We start from the raw sequence: 14,472 nt of genomic DNA, 5'->3' as shown, positions 1-14,472 counted from the left end.
AAGAAGATATCTTCCCCAAAGCTCCCCAAGCCCCACAGCCAGTGCACAGAACCTGCCCACTAAGACTCTCCCTTTTATATGTAAAGGGACGCTAAGAAAACTGTCCCTGGCTTGGGCCTGGCTTTACATAAATATCACTTCTCATTTTTCCCCCACAAGGAAGTGCTACAACAAACTTTTTATTTCGTTCAATAAAAGCTTTTCATTTTTAACTTTATAGTTCCTTTTGAAAACAAAACAAATACTGTCTCCTAGTACTTGTCTGTTTTTTTTTTTAAACAAAGGGAGGCTTATACAAAAGGCAGTATGGATAATTCTTTACCTGCTTTATAGGCAATATAGGAATGAACAATTGCTAAAGTTCCAGGCCATGGAATTGCTTCTTCCTTCTTCAGCATCTGAAAAGATTTTTAGAATTTTACCCTTGAGAAAGATATATAAACACACATCCACTGTGTAGTAACAAGCAACAGTGTCTGTAGCTATTGGCAGACAAAATCCAGGAAGGATTTACGGTGGCAGTGTTGCAAAACCCTGGTCTATAGTTTCTGGATTACAAAGTCCCAGTTTATCAGCCTGAAAGAATGAGGGTCAATGGCAGGAAGAGCCAAGCCACCTGAGCCCTGGCTTAGAAAGAGGCTCGGAGCTGGCTAGGCATTCCCATCTTTTCATGCCTGCTACACGACCCCCAACTACTCCCAACCATCAGAAACATCAGCACACAAGCTGCAGGTCTGCCTAATGGCAGCAGCCACTGGCAGCTTCGTCCTTCACCCGACATGGGCTGCCTGTCGCAATTTTAGCTTATATGTGCCTCAAAGACAGCCTGACCAAGGAAATTAAGTATCAGCTCCAAGTACTGAAGTATAATCTAGACCCCGAGTAGAAGATTATCAGAGGGTCACAAAGCAGCATCAGGAAGAGAACAGAGAGAACTGTCTCTGCTACATCATGGAGACAGTAAGGGTGAGGACCAAGATTTAAAGGGGAAAACCAGAATTCCCTCAACTCAGGATTCCAAAGAACCGAGCAGGACCCCAAAGCTTGCTGAGCTACTGGGCTTATTATCTATGTAATATTTATACTTTTGCCTACTTCCAAAAAGGTCTCAAGACAGCTTATAATAAAAACATAAAGACATAAAGATACATGGATAGTTTAAATAAAAAATCAGAAACTAAACAGAAAAGGAAGGGAAGAGGCTTTCTCTTCTTTCAAATCCATGAAATATTAAGACAGTACTTTTATAGTTAGTTCTCTGATCCTGATGATGACACAGGTTAAAAGTAAAACTGCTCTTATTTGAATTAAATGATCAATTGGGCAGTTCCCTTTAAGGATTTTATTTCCAGAGTTTCAAGCATATGCTGAGTTTGGACCATTTTTAGAGAATGAGGCAGACAGTCTTATGGACTTTTAAGGGTAAAGGTAATGAAAAGATAAGTCATTTCAGATAGAGGGAAGCAGTTAGGGTCTCTCCACCTGTACATGAGTCACTGCCTCATGAACAGAGAACCTCTGAGAGGAGGGATGCTGTGGGGGTGAGTGCTGTGCTGTGAACAGGGCAGATGTGGCTCGGAGAACTACTGGAGAGGAAAGAGACTCAGCCATTCCCTCAGCTTAGAGGGGAAAGGAGGTCCTTCTCCTCCTCTGTCCCTCACCCTTTCTGACCCACCCACAGTACCTGGTCCTGACATCTGGGACAGATCCACATGCCCTTGGGAATCGTTTTCAGAGGAGGGTCCAAGCAGTCCAGATGATATACACGGGAACACGTGTCACACATCAGCAACTGGCCACTTTTTCTGCAAACACTGCAAAAATCCTCATGGATATCACCCTATGAAATTGAGAGGAAAGGTAAGAGAAAGGACAAAAAGGTAAAATTGGAATGTTAACGTGCACATTCTGGATACATATAAATGTTTTCGGACAATCAGCTGTGCCCCTCCAACTCACTGCAAGAGTGTTCAAGAAAAGCAGAAATTACCAACGGTGCAAGCCTGCTCTATAGAGTTGAGGTTCCCCAGGTGGGGCTAGTATTCTTAACCTTAAAGTAGAGTTTACAAGCAACTGTAACTGTGGGGTCACCTAGGCCAAAATTAGCTTTACAGGTAATAACTCAGCATTTAAGTTTTGGTACAGTCCAACTCACAAATCATAAAGTTTAAAGACATTGAAATCCATTCATCATTTCCCATCATCAATGGGAAAGAAGACAGACAAGAAATGGAGGTTTTCGCTAAACTCTTTACTTGCTCTGGGAGAAAAACTATAGCCAAAGTTCAAACAGGAAAGTATTAAGTCAGGAGCAAAGTAAACTCCTATGAGTTTTCTAACATGAAGAATTAAAAAAGCCAAACAGCTGAGAGTGTTCTCTTAAAACCAGTATTTGGCATTTGCTGTTCAATGGACCGTTCTATTCCGGGAGGCTTTATTCCTCCCTGTAAAATGCTTCACCAGATAGATAAAGAAGAGCAGCCCAAGTGCACTCTGCTAGTCTCTCCCGCCTCCATGAGTGATGGTTCTGGTACTCAGGCGAGTCTGTGGGAGCCCTCTCAACAACAGGCACCATCAGAAAAAAGCAGATCTATTTAAAATTTGGACAGAACATATTAAAAAAACACGAGGTATTAAAGAGGTGTTTTTCAGTAAGTCAATCCCTGGCCTGTTCTCTAAACAGGATTAACGCTGTTGATAAGGACACCAGGAAAGGGAAGACTGAAGGGTCAGGCCAGAGGTTAACTAACAAGGCAGCACCTCAGCTTGGAGGAGACCCCGGCCTTTTCACTTCCAATGTGTTGTTTTAGAATTCCAGGCTATTCTGACAGAAGGCCTAATACAGAAATTTTGCACAAGAAGCAATGATACAGAAAGCGATGCCCAGTTCTTCCTTTCTATGATATAACCCTTCAACCACGATTGCTGAAAGGAACATATCTTCCCAGACCTACTATTTCTATCCAAAGGAAAGGAAAGGAACTATCTGGCAGTATCTACATATCTAGGGTATCTGGTGGCCCAGAAAACTGGCTGCAAAAAGTTGTAAGCTACTTCAAAGTGTGGATGGATGTTAATCTCTTTTAGTAAGACAATGTTACCTCTGGGCAGTCAAAAAATAAGATACTTAGTACATGTGTAAGAATACTACATAAGAATGCAGCCTAACAGTGTAACTTCAAGGCACCGAAAGATGTTAAGGTTTCATCCCTAGATTAACTGTGACTTTCTTCTTAAAATCAGCCTGAGGGTGGCTCTCCTCTAGAGACCTAGTCTTTTTTGAACCTTCGCCCCATGTTGTAAGTCTGCATCTTTAATAAGTTTATAATAATTTTATGGCTTCAGAAACTCTTTTACACGAACCACAGGTACAATTATCACTGATGAAGTAAATGAGACAAACTGGACATCTTATTCCAAATACCTATCTTATTTGTTGGGTAAAGAGCTCTGCTCACTTTCCTTTGCTCCAGAGTAAGGAGAACATCAGGAAGTGGAAGGTGGAGAGTACATAAAATAAAGGTTAAATAATTTCTTTCAATTTCCTAAAGGAAAGAAAACTTCTATCCTATTTACATATCCTGTAGCAGCAGTTCATAATCTTTTCAGTGTCAGGACCCCTTAGTAACACTTAAAATTACTAACCACCTCAAAGTGCTTTTGCTTAGGTGAGTTGAATCTATTGCTATTTATTGTACTAGAAGTTTTAAAACTTTTTTATTTTGAAATAAATAACAGAATCACAGGAAGTTACAAAAATCATGTATTGAAGAATGTTAAAATCCAAGAACACACAAGGGCACATTCAGTTAGCCCTCAGAGTGCTATCACCACTTATCATGTAGTACCTGGAAAACCCCACTGTCCTGCTTTTGAGAAAATGAGAATGAAAATGGCAAAGAATATTTTGGTATTATCATGAAAATATTTTTGATTTTATATTTTGATTGATATTATATTTTAAAATACATAAAATTATATTTTATATTTTGACCCCCTGTAAGTCTCAGTATCATACCCAGACCACAGATTGAGAACTACTGCCCAAAGAAATGAATATAAAATGCCAAGATATGTATTTCATCCACGCAGAATTGGTTCTTTGCTTAAAGAGAGCAGAGGAAGTCCCACAGAGTTGCTGCACCAGGTCCAAAGGGTTAGGCTTTGGTGACTGACCAAATTACTACCATAAACCAAATAGTAAGTTGAATGATGGCTGACCCACAATCCTTTGCTGGGAGCTAAAGATGTATGTTTTTTGGAAACACCCTGGCTGTATCAATTGCAACTTCATCATCTGCTAAACAAATTTTATAACTGTGTCAACATATCTTCCCTTCCCATAAAAATGATGATAGTGGCAACAAGATACATCCTAAAGATTAGTGACCGGCTGGGTCTTATATTACCAGCTCCTTCTAGATGGTTACTGATCCCCAGGAAATGCCTGCCTCTCAACTGTGATTGTTTAATTAACATTGCTGGGGCTTACGCTACCCAGCAGCAAACACAGAGCCCTGTGTGTTGATTTTAATCACTGCCACTGTTGGGACACTGTAAAAGTAGAAGTCAATTATCTTTAAAGAAAATCCATTCCACTAGGTTTAACCGAGAAAGTTCTCAACATATTTAATGGTTTTAGAAAAGCTTTCTTTTACCTTTCGATTCCTGAAAAGAACAAAGTTTCCATTTTAAGAGGAAACCTGGCAAAAGCATTTAGTTGGTGATTTGATCCGAGTGGATCCTTCGGGTTCAGTCTCTCAAAGAAAATCATAAACCTCCTCAGCCAAAAGTCACAAAAAGGAAAAACAACATCTTTAGGGAAGACACTCACTTGCAGACCCACAATCATCTGTTCCCCAGCATCTGTGCATCGCCTTGCAAAGGATCCCTACCAGGAAGCCATGAGCTGGCAATACCTCGGCAATGCTTCAACTGAGGAAAACGGAGATAATCTTTGGTGCAAACAAAGTTTCTGACAGGGACTCCTGGTGCTCATTAACAGGACAGGTAGAAAACCTGTGTCAATCACTAATGCCAAAAACCAATGCTGAATCTTGAGAGCAAGACTGGGTCTGTAGCCACTAGCTATTGTCCAAGGAAGGAAACCTGCCCGAGAACTCTTCTATGACCCTGGTCCTCCGAAGATGACACTTCCTTTGTTGTTTCTGGAACCGTAACTCAGGATGTGCATACGGTATGCTTTTGCTCTTTGGAGAGGGGTAGACCTAATTATTAAGTACTAAGAAGCTTCAAGTTCAAGGGATTTTACCTGAAGATGATCCTAAAGACAAGCTCTGTAATTCACAAAAGAACTGGGATGTGCACAAAATGTAACTCTTGGTTTCCCTCCTCAAACCTGCTCATCTTCCAGTAAATGGCAGCTTTATCCTTTCAGTTGTTTAGGCCAAAACCTTTGGCTATTCTCTTTTTCTCACATCCCCTTATCTAATTCTGCTGGCTCTTCAAAATATATGCAGACCCCATCAGTTTTTTCCATCTCTACTTCCGCCATTCAATCGGGCCAAGTCATCGTGAGCTCTTCCCAGGATGACTGCAACAGCCTCCTAACTGGTCTTCCTGCTCCCATCCTATCCTCCCCACAGTCTCTTCTCCGTTGTCAGACACAGTGATCACTCTAAAATCCAAGCCAATTTTGCAAACGCCTTAAAAATAATAAATGCACAGGACAGATCATATCTTGGGTCACAAATCAAGCCTTGGTAAATTTAAGAAAATTGAAATCGTATCAAGTATCTTTTCCGACCACAACGCTATGAGACTAGATATCAATTACAGGGAAAAAGCTGTAAAAAACACAAACACATGGAGGCTAAACAACACACTACTAAATAACCAAGAGATCACTGAAGAAATCAAAGAGAAATCAAAAAATACCTAGAAACAAATGACAATGAAAACACGATGACCCAAAACCTATGCGATGCAGCAAAAGCAGTTCTCAGAGGGAGGCTTATAGCAATACAATCCTACCTCAAGAAACATCTCAAATAAACAACCTAACTTTACACGTAAAGCAATTAAGAGAAAGAAGAACAAAAAACCCCCAAAGTTAGCAGAAGGAAAGAAATCATAAAGATCAGCTCAGAAATAAATGAAAAAGAAATGAAGAAAACAATAGCAGAGATCAATAAAAGTAAAAGCTGGTTCTTTGAGAAGATAAACAAAATTGATAAACCTTTAGCCAGACTCATCAAGAAAAAAAAGAAGACTCAAATCAACACAATTAGAAATGAAAAAGGAGATGGCACAACTGACACTGCAGAAATACAAAGAATCATGAGAGATTAATACAAGGAACTCTATGCCAATAAAATGGACAACCTGGAAGAAATGGACAAATCCTTAGAAAAGTACAACGTTCTGAGACTGAACCAGGAAGAAATAGAAAATATAAACAGACCAATCACCAGCAGAGAAATTGAAACTGGGATTAAAAATCTTCCAACAGACAAAAGCCCAGGACCAGATGGCTTCACAGGCGAATTCTATCAAACATTTAGAGAAGAGCTAACACCTATCCTTCGCAAACTCTTCCAAAATATAGCAGAGGGAGGAACACTCCCAAACTCATTCTATGACGCCACCATCACCCTGATACTAAAACCAGACAATGATGTCACAAACAAAGAAAACTACAGGCCAGTATCAGTGTTGAACACAGATACAAAAATCCTCAACAAAATACTAGCAAACAGAATCCAACAGCACATTAAGAGGATCATACACCATGATCAAGGGGGGTTTATCCCAGGGATGCAAGGATTCTTCAATATATGCAAATCAATCAATGTGATACAACATATTAACAAATTGAAGGGTAAAAACCATATGATCATCTCAATAGATGCAGAAAAAGCTTTCGACAAAATTCAACACCCATTTATGATAAAAACCCTCCAGAAAGTAGGCATAGAGGGAACTTACATCAACATAATAAAGGCCATATATGACAAACCCACAGCCAACATCATTCTCAGTGGTGAAAAACTGAAACCATTTCCATTAAGCTCAGGAAAAAGACAAGCTTGCCCACTCTCACCACTACTATTCAACACAGTTTTGGAAGTTTTAGCCACAGCAATCAGAGAAGAAGAAGAAATGGAATGCAAATTGGAAAAAAAAGAAGTAAAACTGTCACTGTTTGCAGATGACATGACACTATGCACAGAGAATCCTAAAGATGCTACCAGAAAACTACTAGAGCTAATCAATGAATTTGGTAAAGGAGCAGGATACAAAATTAATGCACAGAAATCTCTTGCATTCCTATACACTAATGATGAAAAATCTGAAAGAGAAATTAAGGAAAGTCTCCCATTTACCACTACTACAAAAAGAATAAAATACCTAAGAATAAACCTACCTAAGGAGACAAAGGACCTGTATGCAGAAAACTATGAGACACTGATGAAAGAACTTAAAGATAATACAAACAGATGGAGAGATATACCATGTTGTTGGACTGGAAGAATCAACATTGTGGAAATGACTATACTACCCAAAGCAACCTACAGATTCAATTCAATCTCTATCAAACTACCAATGGCATTTTTCACAGAATTAGAACAAAAAATTTCACAATTTGTAAGGAAACACAAAAGACCCTGAATAGCCAAAGCAATCTTGAGAAAGAAAAACAGAGCTGGAGGAATCAGGCTCCCGGACTTCAGACTATACTACAAAGCTACAGTAATCAAGACAGTATGGTACTGGCACCAAAAAAGAAATGCAGATCAGTGGAACAGGATAGAAAGCCCAGAGATAAACCCAGGCACATATGGTCACCTTCTCTTTGATAAAGGAGGCAAGAATATACAATGGAGAAAAGACAGCCTCTTCAATAAGTGGTGCTGGGAAAACTGGACAGCTACATGTAAAAGAATGAAATTAGAACACTCCCTAACACCATACACAAAAATAAACTCCAAATGGATTAAAGACCTAAATGTAAGGCCAGACACTATAAAACTTTTAGAGGAAAACATAGGCAGAACACTCTATGACATAAATCGCAACAAGATCGTTTTTGACCCACCTCCTAGAGAAAGGGAAATAAAAACAAACAAAAGAAAAACAAATGGGACCTAATGAAACTTAAAAGCTTTTGCACAGCAAAGGAAACCATAAACAAGATGAAAAGACAACCCTCAGAATGGGAGAAAATATTTGCAAATGAAGCAAATGACAAAGGATTAAACTCCACAATATACAAGCAGCTCGTGCAGCTCAATATCAAAAAAACAAACAACCCAATCCAAAAATGGGCAGAAGACCTAAACAGACATTTCTCCAAAGAAGATATACAGATTGCCAACAAACACATGAAAGGATACTCAACATCACTAATCATTAGAGAAATGCAAATGAAAACTACAACGAGGTATCACCTCACACCGGTCAGAATGGCCATCATCAAAAAGTCTACAAACAATAAATGCTGGAGAGGGTGTGGAGAAAAGGGAACCCTCTTGCACTGTTGGTGGGAATGTAAATTGATACAGCCACTATGGAGAACAGTATGGAGGTTCTTTAAAAAACTAAAAAGAGGGGCTTCCCTGGTGGCGCAGTGGCTGAGAATCTGCCTGCTAATGCAGGGGACACAGGTTCGAGCCCTGGTCTGGGAGGATCCCACATGCCGTGGAGCAACTAGGCCCGTGAGCCACAACTACTGAGCCTGCGAGTCTGGAGCCTGTGCTCTGCAACGAGAGAGGCCGCGATAGTGAGAGGCCCGCGGACCACGATGAAGAGTGGCCCCCACTTGCCACAACTAGAGAAAGCCCTCACACAGAAATGAAGACGCAACACAGCAAAAATAAATATTAATTAATTAATAAACTCCTACCCCCAACATCTTCTTTAAAAAAAAAACTAAAAAGAGAACTACCATACGACCCCACAATCCCACTACTGGGCATATACCCTGAGAAAACCGTAATTCAAAAAGAGTCATGTACCACAATGTTCACTGCAGCTCTGTTTACAATAGCAAGGACATGGAAGCGACCTAAGTATCGATCGACAGATGAATGGATAAAGATGTGGCACAAATATACAATGGAATATTACTCAGCCATAAAAAGAAACGAAGTTGAGTTATTTGTAGTGAGGTGGATGGACATAGAGTCTGTCATACAGAGTGAAGTAAGTCAGAAAGAGAAAAACAAATACCGTGTGCTAACACATATATATGGAATCTAAAAAAAAAAAAAGGCTCTGAAGAATCTAGGGGCAGGACAGGAATAAAGATGTAGACGTAGAGAGTGGACTAGAGGACACGGGGTGGGGGAAGGGTAAGCTGGGACGAAGTGAGAGCGTGTCATGGACATATATACACTACCAAATGTAAAATAAATAGCTAGTGGGAAGCAGCTGCATCTCACAGGGAGATCAGCTCGGTGCTTTGTGACCACCTAGAGGCGTGGGATAGGGAGGGTGGGAGGGAGACGCAAGAGGGAGGGGATATGGGGTTATATGTATAAGTACAGCTGATTCACTTTGTTATACAGCAGAAACTAACACACCATTGTAAAGCTATTATACGCCGATAAAGATGTTAAAAAAAAAAATAAATGCAGGTAAGAACCTTCAAAGGCTGCTAAAACCACTAAGTTTGCTGGGGAACTGGATATTTTTATAGACTCGTCACTATCTTCACCTAAGGAAACAGGCATCTTTAGGATTAGAGATATCTGATTGAGTCTATCTTAAGAGATGAAAGCTAATATCACCAACAATGGGACAGATGGACAACATGTGCCTCTTGTGATGCACTGAGAATCAGTGCATCATCAGGTATTTGGTGCTCCTACAAAAATGCATACCCTGAATCTATTCTTGAGAAAACAATCAGATCATCCAAATGGAGGGACACTCTATACAGCAACTGGCCTATCTTTTAAAAAATGTCAGTGTCACGAAGGACAAAGACAGGCTGAGAAACTGTTCCAGAGTAAGGAGACTAAAGACAAAACACCATAAAAATTAATGTCAAGAGTGATCTTGGGTTGGATCCTGGAGCAGAAAAAACAAAGTGCCACTCAGGCATTTATTGAGATAATTGGAGAAATCTGAAGATGGGCTGTATACTATACAAATAATGTTTTGTCATATTAAATCTCCTCAATTTCATAACTGCATTGTGGCTACGTCAGAGACTGTCTTTGTTTTTAGGAGATATACACGGAAGTATTTTGGGTGAAGATTCATGATGTCTTCAACTTCTTAACTAGATCAGCAAAACAAGCGTGTGGTGGTGGGAAGTAGCATATGTGGCGAAATTGTAACAATCGGTGAATCTAGGAGGAGGGTATATATTCCTTCCTTGTGTTGTTGTTGCAACTTTTCTGTAGGTTTGGAAATTTTCAAAATAAAAAGTGAAAAGTAACGTCACTCCTCTACTTAAAACTCTGGAGCATCTCCCATCTCACTCAGAGTAAAAGCTACAAGACCCTGCGAGACGGGCCCTGCCCTCTGAGGTCTCCTCTCCCACTGCTCCTGCCTGCCCACCAAGCCCTTCTTCTCTACGCCATATACACTTCCTCCAACGAGCAGGGCTTCTGCACTGCTGTTCCCTCTGCGTGGAATGCTCTTCCCCGCCCCAGATACTCCAACATACTCCATTCCCACCAGAGAGGCTGTCTCTTACCACTCTTCATAAAACAGCAACCTCCTGCTGTAACTCCTTATGCCCCTGATTCTGTGTCAAGTTTTTTTTCACAGCACTTATCATGACCTGACATTTAAATGTTCATTTGCTTATCACCTGCCTCTGGCCGTGCAATACGAGCTCCCTGAGGGCAAGGAGCTGGTTCTGTTCCCTGTTCTGTCCCCAGTCTCAACAACAGTGCATGCTCAGCAGGGCAGTGCTCAGTATTTGTTGAGTGAATTCACCGCTTTGTAAGCGCTCATTTAAAAAGAGGGCACTAGTTTGCACTCCTGCAGCCTCTGGGGGAAGGGCTACTAAGCATCTGATGCTTTTTTCAGGAGCCTGTTTCTGACCAATTCTGATGAATAAAGTTGCTTTTCGGAAAAGTTGTCTTGAATTTTACTTGAAGCAGGAAACACGGACTGCTAGGCGAATGTACACCTTTGTTCATTATCCCCACCTCCCCAAACTGACGACAGACACCTGCACACCTCTCAGTTATACAACCTGACTTCCCCACCCCATCCCCCTTCCTGAGAACTCCTTCACCGCAGATAAATTCCAGACTTTGAAAACCCTGACTGAGCCTCCTAATGTGGTCTTTAATATGATTCTCAAGGACATGGCAGGACCTGGGACCCCAGCAGAAAGCTGCCTTACGTGGCACACAGTGTCCTGTAGGGATTACTGCTGTTCCAGGGTTAGTCAAGGAGATGCAACTGGTAAGGAGACAACATATGATAACGGTTTCCCCGATTTAAGCTCTGAGAAAGAGAGTGAGCTTTTCCCAAGTTACTTACGTCTGTGGAGGTGGGGCTGGGCAGGGACACAGGCTGAACAGGTGCAGGGAAAGTGAATGTGGTCTCTGTCTTTTCATTTTCAGGGGAGTCAGGATGACTGGATGGGGGGGATGTTGGGGTTAGGGCTCCAAACCCCAGCACTGCATTGTATTTTGGAGGACGACCTACAGACCGAGAAAAGGGAACAAAAGGGAAAAAAGGGGGAGGGAAAGAAAGGGGGAAAAATGATCTTACATACCTTTGGCCAGTGTTCCTCATTGGCTAGCATGGAAAAGGAAGTGAGGTAGCAGAGAGAAGGTTAATACAACAGTCCCAAAGAGAGGAAAAGAAGCAAAGATTTAAATGTCATTCGAAACAAATGCATGAGTGTCGAAGGGAGGATAAGAGAGCCTCAGAGAATGACAGGAGATACTGGGTTATGTTAAAGGTCTTCGCCTTGGGCAGATTATAGAGACGTTCCTCAACTATGACAATTTGAGATTTCTAACGGGAGAACAAGATATCAAAGCCCAACAGGAGCCAAGGCCAGGGAGAAGAATTTATTTTCTTTTTCCATATCTTTTACATATTGTCTCCTAAGGTTTTTCTGCAATCGTTATTCTTATAATAATATTAGTGATTCTCAGTTCCCACAAACAGACTGGCTGAGGATCTCTGCTTTTCCTCTTCTCTCCTGCCCACATTTTGGTTACTTCATTGCTTGTGAGGGTAGAGAAAGGCAAAGGGAGGAGGCAAAATTCAAGTTAACTATTCTTACCCCTTCTGGCAGAGCTAGGAAGACATATGTTCTGGGAGTAGCTGGAACCTAAGAGCTAAAAAGACCTTCTGGGCTTAACAGTGAATTTAACTAAGTCTGGACTCAGATACCCTTCCCAGTTGATCAAAAATCATCTCCCTGCTTTCCATCACAAACATTCCAGTGAACTACATGTCTTAGAACTGGGGTGTTCCAAAGTCTCAGGAAAAGCCCTGTCATCAGCAACAGCTACCAGAAAGAGCTGATATGAGCAGAAGCATTTTGAATCAAACCTCATGGCTACAGAGAATCTACAAGTGGGCCCTAATGCGTATGGGAAGTCCAGGTCAACCACTCTTGCCTTATGATATATCTAAGTCAGGGTCCTTGTCTTCTAAGGGACAAAGGTCATAGCTTCTAAGCTGTAAGTGATCAAAAGTGTACGCCCAGCACACCATAGGCAAAAAAAGAGCTGGAGAGGTACACAACTGCCTACGAGCACTGGTGGATGGTACGTGGGATCATGACTTTGCCAACAGTTATAATTTATATTGGAATTATGCACAGGAGTCATGATTCTGTCAGATATTACACAAACATTACCTATCTGTGTTAAACCGGCACTGTGTGCAGTACAAAGACAGATCGTACTGGTTTGCCTTTTCTAGGGTATTTAGTGCTGCTAGAAGGGTAAGTGGAAGATAAATGCTCTTTGTTTACCCACAGAAGGCACGTCCTAGGCATTGTGCATGCAGGCTTTCATCCTCTGACCTTGGCAAGAGATGCCAAGGTCTTTCTGGCTCATTTAACCCCTATCCTCCCAGCAGATGCTGTCCACTAGCAGGTCAATTAACTGTGGCTTCTGGCTGGGGGCTCCTTTCTGAGGACTGTGTCAGAGGTCACTGAAACAACCCCAAACAAAATAAAACAACAAAAGATAACCCATGACACTGGTTACTGTGGCCCAGGAATCAATATGAAACAGTGACTTAGGGATACCCATCTAAATATGTTTTGGCTTCTTGAAGGAGGGGCTGATGAAACACTAGCGTGGGTGTGCTATCTCTCTGAGGGGAAGAGACGGTAACCACTGTACCACCGGTACAGTGCTAGCCCTCCCTAAGGCAGACAGAGGGTCGGGATGACCTCCTAAGCTTCCAATGGCTCTGAGATTGCTGTGCATACACAAAAATTAGCATGCTACTCCGCTCACTCTGCAACCTTTCTAGCCTGGAACTGTAATTCAAGGACACATTATCACGTGGAGAAAAGGACCTTGGGATGTATTACTGACATCAAAGAACCATTTCAGAGCCTTGTTTATAAGCTCAAACTCTGAGCTATTAAGACCTGTTTCGACCTGCATGGTGAAGGCAGTTGCTGACCTGAGAGTGAGGTGGAATGCCCGCCCTGGAAGGTCTGAAACTGGGGGACGGACCTCTTTAGGAATTTCTGCTTTGGGAAGCCTGTTTCGACAGTGATGTTTTCTTCTTTAGTTGCAGGTGCTCTCTTCTCATAGATGCAAAATTCTCAGTGTGGCTACCTCTCTCCTTCCTGCAAAGTCTGCAGCTCACAGAAGCTTAAGAGTCGTGCTCTGTCCTCACTGGCATCAGGACAACTTAGACACTACTAAGAACACCTTGGCAACACCAGTGCTCTGTTGTGCTCAATGATGCTAAAATGCTCCCTTTTACAGGGTGTTCTGTTCATTGTGCTATTCGTCAACAGCCTGAGGGGCCTGGGGCAGAAATCCTGCAATGAGCCATTCCCCTCAGTCAGCTTTGCCCAAATCCCAGGAAGGGGAGCTTTTGATTCAGTCTACAGAACTCTCATAAGAGATCTCACTCTCTTTTCCCCCCATTCTCAGAGAACAACAACAAAACTATATTCAAGGGATATAGGAGTTAGGCTCTAGGACAATGGGAGGAGGGAGGGGAAAGAAACACAACACAGAAAGCAAAAGCAACAGCAAGGGAGAGATACAAAAAAGGTACTCACCTCTCTTCCGGGTCCCAGGATGCATTGTACTGTTCAGGTACGTGACTGCGCTCTTCTTACGCTTTCGGGATTGAAGAAAGAAAGGTGACTGGTTGAATAACATGGTTACTACTAATCCCGGTACAAGCCAAAGACCAAGCACAGCATGCCCGTCAACATGCCAACTAGTTAGTGCTAGTCACCCAAAGGTCTCAGTGATAACTGGATTTATCGTATGTACTTGGGTCTGAAAGAATATTCCAGAGAGGTACGTCTCTGCTTCAGAAGAA

The 14,472-nt window shown here is 41.7% G+C and overlaps 1 protein-coding gene across 15 annotated transcripts in view; it reads right to left on the bottom strand.

The window, feature by feature from the left end:
* Positions 1–14,472, bottom strand: part of PHF21A (PHD finger protein 21A) — a 192,289-nt gene that overhangs the window by 6,400 nt on the left and 171,417 nt on the right. For 12 of the 15 annotated variants that reach the window (XM_060303276.1, XM_060303275.1, XM_060303274.1 and 9 more), the window contains 4 exons: positions 14,204–14,264; positions 11,470–11,633; positions 1,685–1,840; positions 323–398 (listed from right to left, as the gene is read on the bottom strand). In XM_060303276.1, the coding sequence (XP_060159259.1) occupies positions 323–398; positions 1,685–1,840; positions 11,470–11,633; positions 14,204–14,264 (457 nt within the window). Of the gene's footprint in view, positions 1–322; positions 399–1,684; positions 1,841–11,469; positions 11,634–11,707; positions 11,731–14,203; positions 14,265–14,472 lie in introns of all 15 variants that reach the window. The other 3 variants (XM_060303287.1, XM_060303285.2, XM_060303286.2) reach the window with 1 other exon arrangement.

This window comes from Globicephala melas, chromosome 8 (assembly GCF_963455315.2).
Source record: "Globicephala melas chromosome 8, mGloMel1.2, whole genome shotgun sequence".
NCBI lineage: Eukaryota > Metazoa > Chordata > Mammalia > Artiodactyla > Delphinidae > Globicephala > Globicephala melas.
The sequence above is the reverse complement of the archived record's forward strand: the minus strand, read 5'-3'. Positions and strand labels throughout refer to the sequence as shown.